We start from the raw sequence: 5392 nt of genomic DNA, 5'->3' as shown, positions 1-5392 counted from the left end.
ACAATCCACCTAATTTTATTTTATTAATTTATTATCTTATGAAACCCTAAAAAATAATTTCCTCACATACCAAAAAAGATTATTTTTTACTTTTTTATTATTTTGAATTATCTTGAGTTTAACCTCATTTTAAAAGTAAAAATTATTTAAATTTAAATTATAAAAAATTTGTAATTTCTTTTAATTAAAACAATTATAACTAGTGAGTCAATCAATCAAAAGTTTAACCTACTAACCCACAATAAATAAAATCGAATTCAAAATTTTCTTCACTTTCTAATAAATAAATTGGAATCACTTAATAGATTTGAAAACGCAAAAGTGAAGGCCCACTCACCTCAAATCCACGCAACTATTACTATATAACCCCTCACTCACTCTGCTTTGTGGGGTCACAATTTCAACACACAAAACCCTAAATTCCCAAATTCCCCAAACCCTACAATGACCTCACAAGTTGTCCTACACAATTTCCCTCACTCCGAAACCAAACCCTCAACAACTGCCACCACCGATTCCCCACCCACTGCGTCGTCACTCGCCGTCACCAAGAGGTCTTCCGCCCTCGTCACGCGCTCCACCAAGGACCGCCACACCAAGGTCAACGGCCGCGGCCGCCGAGTCCGCATGCCTCCGCTCTGCGCCGCGCGCATTTTCCAGCTCACGCGCGAGCTCGGCCACCGCTCCGACGGTGAGACCATCGAGTGGCTCCTCCGCCACGCAGAGCCTTCCATCATTGCAGCCACCGGCTCCGGTACCATCCCCGCTGCTCCCATCTCCTCAGTGGCACCCTCTGTTCCCTCCTCCGAGTCCTCCGTCTCGGTACCGGTGGTCGGCGGCCAGGGAATGTTCTCCGTGGCGCCGCCAAGCTGCCGCCTCGACCTGTCTCCGCCACCGGGGTTGGATTTCGCGGCAACTAACGCCTATCGGCACATGCCGTTCACGGCGCTGCTGTTGCAGCCGTCTGCAGCGGAGGATAACCAGAATGACGAGTCTCTCGGCGAACAATGATATCGGTTGGAACCATGGGGAGGTTCTTTTTTAATTTAATTGATTTCAGGGTTAGTTGCGTGAAATCAATGTGGGTGTGTTAGGTTGCGGTTACATGTGTCTTTGTTCTGTGACAGAAAGAAGGGAGTGAAACGTAAGGATTATGTAAATTATTACTAGAAACTATTTGAATGTGAATTATATATATATTTGAACCTTGCTTGGTTTTAAAATGTACAAAAATTGATCAGGATTTGGACCAAAAGTTGAATTCGATGATGATCGGTAATAGAAAGAAGACGAGCAAGATTTTCATTTTTCCCAAAAGTTTAAAGCTTATGCCAAATGTGATTGAATGATCTCAGTTTTGTTTTGTTTATGTGATTACGTTATGCAAATGTTTAGGCCAGAATTTTTTTTCAATCGACCCAGGAAGATATTTATTACTACAAAGGGTCTGATGTAAGAAAAGAAAAACGAGGGAATTTTGATCCTCTGTCAACTTTTCCTCCTGCCAAGGACCTGAAAAATCTCTGATCCTTATTCGTCATATAACAGTAATCCAATGGAAGAGAGAAATGATTGATCTATGTTCTTTCTTTCCCTGGAGAAGATCTATTCTGAAAAAGAAAAAGGATAGTGTTTCATGGAGTTGCATATGTTTGGTGTTTGTATTTAGGGATGGTTAATAACAATAGTGATTCAAAAGTCTTGATTTATCTGGTGTAGAATAAATGACAAAGAAACAAGTAGAAATGACAAAGAAAGAGGAAAGATCTAGATGAAACAGGTGGGAAAATGTATACATGAAAGGTAATGAAATCAGATGCTGCAATTTTTGTGATAATTATTTAGATTTAATCGTATTTTTTCTTTAACTTATTGGTTTCTTTATGTATTTTGTCTTCATTTCTCAATATGGTGCTGATTTTCTGCCTTTTTCTTATCACGAGTTTCGGTAGTCAATTGCTGACGTGACAACATTTATTATTGGTGTGAAACTCTACTTTGAAGTGACAACACATGTGCTGATAACATATGTATACAGAATACGTGACACTTAATTATGGAATGATAAGTTATTCAACCGAGTTTAAGAATACTTTTTGCAAAATATTATGTAATAAGTATTATAAACATGTGTTTCTCAAGAATTAGCGTGGAGGGACTGGAAATAGAGAGATTGAAGACGAAATAAAAAAGACAAGGGAATGGAAAATCGGTTGAAAGAGATATGTATGAAAATAAAAAAGAGAGGAAAGAATGAGATGCATGCCATGTGCGTGATTTTTTATCATAAGAGTAACTTTTTATATATGATTACTATAATTTTTTATATTTTATGAAATTGTTTTTTTACAAATTTGTTTATAAAATTTTGTACGAAAACAATTTTTTTGTTATTTTTTAAATTGGCAGATAATTTTTTTATATGATTATGTCCTATAAAATTATAAAATTCGTAAGTATTTTTTACAAAATTTGTGTTTAAAAATATTGGTAGCACCAAATTTGTATTCATAACAAAATTTATAATATTTTGTAAGAAAATTTTCTCAAAAGAAATTTGATTTTGACATGTGTGTTTTTCTTGGTAGTAATATTTTTAAGAATTTTTTGTAATTTTTATTTGAACGCAGATCTTGTAAAATATATATTTTGGTTAATGCTTAGAAAAAGATGTTTTTGAACATAAAAATATTTTCTTTTCATTCTAATGACTTATGTTTTATTTAAAATTAAGAAATTTAATATTTATATAATGTTAACGTATATTAATGAAGTTCTATAATATTTAAGTATTAAATTTATAACCTACTATATGAATGATTTGTTGAGATATTGAAATAGGTTTCATATTTATACGTGTATGTGGAAGAACAACTTAAGGAACGAAAGAAACTTAAGGAAATGCTTATGGATCAGGGAGGAAATATAACTATATCATATAAGCCATTTGTTTATTCTTGGAGGTGATCAGCACTCTTCCAACTCCTTCAGCAGTCACAGTACTAACATCAACAAATCTCACATTACTCTTCTTTCTTGGGTCAAGATCTACAAGCCACTCTCTATTTCCAGTCATGTGGTTGCAGCATCCGGTATGAAGATACCAACACATATCATTATCGACACAACCATTATTATCACTTGTCAGCAATGCATGATCAACCTTTGTAGGATTCGCTGCATGAGCCTCTTCTTCTGTATTCAGCACGTGTTCAACACAACTATTCATTGCATGGCGTTCTTCTTCTGCTTGCAACATGTCTTCAATGCTACAGACTTCACCATCTATGCAACGACACCTATCTTTCACTAACTTCGCTTACAGCACGTCATCAACTTTACTGACTTGCGACTTTCTTCAACACCCATCAAGACTACAAGGTCAGACTCTGAATCACCATCATCTTGAGCCAAATTTGTTGCTTTCTCACTCTTTCCTTGCTTGGGTTCATTGTGCCAACATTCGGAGCTATAATGTTCGAATTTACTACATGTGAAACATTGAATGTTTCTTTTGTCAACCTTGCTTCTACCTCTTCCTCTTGAGTATTTTCCGCCTCTCTTGCCGCCATTCTTGCTTTCACTGCCTTCGTCTTCATCGTTTTGGTCAGCGCTGTTTGCATTTCTGCCTCCAGATTGTCCTCCTCGTGATCGACCTCTGCCTCTCCCACGACCTCTGGGTTTGTGATCATTTCTGACTTGTAATGCTTGACTCACGCCTTGATTTTTGCCTTTTTCTGCATTTCTCCTTTCGATTAATCTTTGCTCATACGCTTCTAATGAATTCTGCAATTCCTCCACCCTCAATTGCTCGAGATCTTAAGTTTCTTCTATGGTCAAAGCTATATGATCAAATTGAGGGGTTAATGTTCTGAGTATTTTCTCTACGATTTTCTTGTCTTTGACGACCTTATCACACGCTCTCATTGCATTCACAATCAGTTGAGTTCTTCCAATGTATTTGATCATTGTTTCTTGCTCCCCCATGGCGAGAAGTTCATACTGTCTCTGTAGTGACTGCAATCTTATCTTCTTGACCTCTCCAGAATTGCCATAGCCATCTTGCAAGATATCCCAAATCTCCTTCGCCATAGTAGCCTTTGAAACTTTCTAAAAAATTGTCGTCGATATGCACTGATGCAGCAACATTCGTGCTTTGCAATCCAATTTCATGTTTTCCTTATACTGCTTCTTGATTGCTTCTGAGTCATCCTTGGAAGGTTCTTTGAAACCTTTTCTTACAATTTCATCTACCTCTTGGAAGCCGAGGATCGTGTCCATCTTGATACACCAATCATTGAATCCTTTGCCATCGAAAACAGGTAGGTTGTTGTGCATCATCCCAGCCATTACTCACGAACACCTTTCTTCTTGAAACATCTTGAGCTATCCTCACTGAGTCTCGAACCGAGCTCCTGATACCACTGTTAGACCCTGTGCAAACTATGCGGAATGAAAAGAATTATGCAGAATGTGTTTTAACAAAGAGGAAGAGAGAGAGCTAAAGGAATGAATGAAATTCTTATTAACAAAGAATGAGTACAGGGACAGTATATAAACTGATAGAGAGTGAAAGTGAATAAATCATTATTACAGTTAGCACATTCAGATTAATGCCAACAGAGAACACTCAATGAGAAGAAATCAAGATAAATGAAAGAGTTGAACCACCTTGTGCACCATGAAAAATTGAAGATAGGGTTCGTAAAAAATACGAATTATTAGACAAAAATAATGTGAAGACTCTTATTTTGATTGATAACATATAATAAACACATTTTAAGATATTAAAGGAAGTGTAATCTAATTAATCTCATTAAATGTTGTACTATTTGCATTCAAACGATATATCCATATGTGGATTCAATAAAAGAAAGTATTGTATGTATTGAGAAGAAGTATTATTTGAGAACGAGTTTGGGTATTATAGTTTATATAATAATTTTCTTCAAAGTATTTTATATTGTCCTCTCAACTTAAAAGTAAAAGAAGAGTCAAACACATTTTAATCAGTGAAGTGAAAGACAATATAAATTACTTTATTATAGTTTAATTCCATTGTACAAATGAGAAAAATCCTACCACCTACAACTAGACAAGAAAACTATATTTTATCTTTTCAAATAAGTTAATTAATGAAATGCATTATTATAGAGGTATTTAATGCATGATCATGACCTTGTGTCTTCACCAAACCAAAACATAGATGAAACAATAATATAAGGATTTTCAAGGACAACAATTAGATTTTGTAAATACCTCCTTCTCTCCACATATAAAAAAAGATAAAACCTTCTTAAAGAGTAGGTAATGTTTGATTATTCTTCAATATGTTTTAAAACTTGTAATATTATGAACTATTTTTTCTGAATTATATTAGACTAGACATGAA

General features: G+C 35.3%; 1 protein-coding gene across 1 annotated transcript; it reads left to right on the top strand.

Moving 5' to 3' along the window:
* Nucleotides 1-335: 335 nt before the first annotated feature.
* On the top strand, nt 336-1205 carry LOC106771483 (transcription factor TCP11). The gene has a single exon (XM_014657475.2). The coding sequence runs from the start codon at nt 445-447 to the stop codon at nt 1009-1011; it is 567 nt and encodes a 188-aa protein (XP_014512961.1). The 5' UTR covers nt 336-444; the 3' UTR covers nt 1012-1205.
* The last annotated feature ends 4187 nt before the right edge of the window (nt 1206-5392 follow it).

This window comes from Vigna radiata, chromosome 8, assembly GCF_000741045.1.
Source record: "Vigna radiata var. radiata cultivar VC1973A chromosome 8, Vradiata_ver6, whole genome shotgun sequence".
NCBI lineage: Eukaryota > Viridiplantae > Streptophyta > Magnoliopsida > Fabales > Fabaceae > Vigna > Vigna radiata.
The sequence above is the reverse complement of the archived record's forward strand: the minus strand, read 5'-3'. Positions and strand labels throughout refer to the sequence as shown.

Excerpts from the sequence above, each read along its gene's own strand:
- LOC106771483 (XM_014657475.2), top strand. The coding sequence starts at position 445 with ATGACCTCACAAGTTGTCCTACACAATTTCCCTCACTCCGAAACCAAA.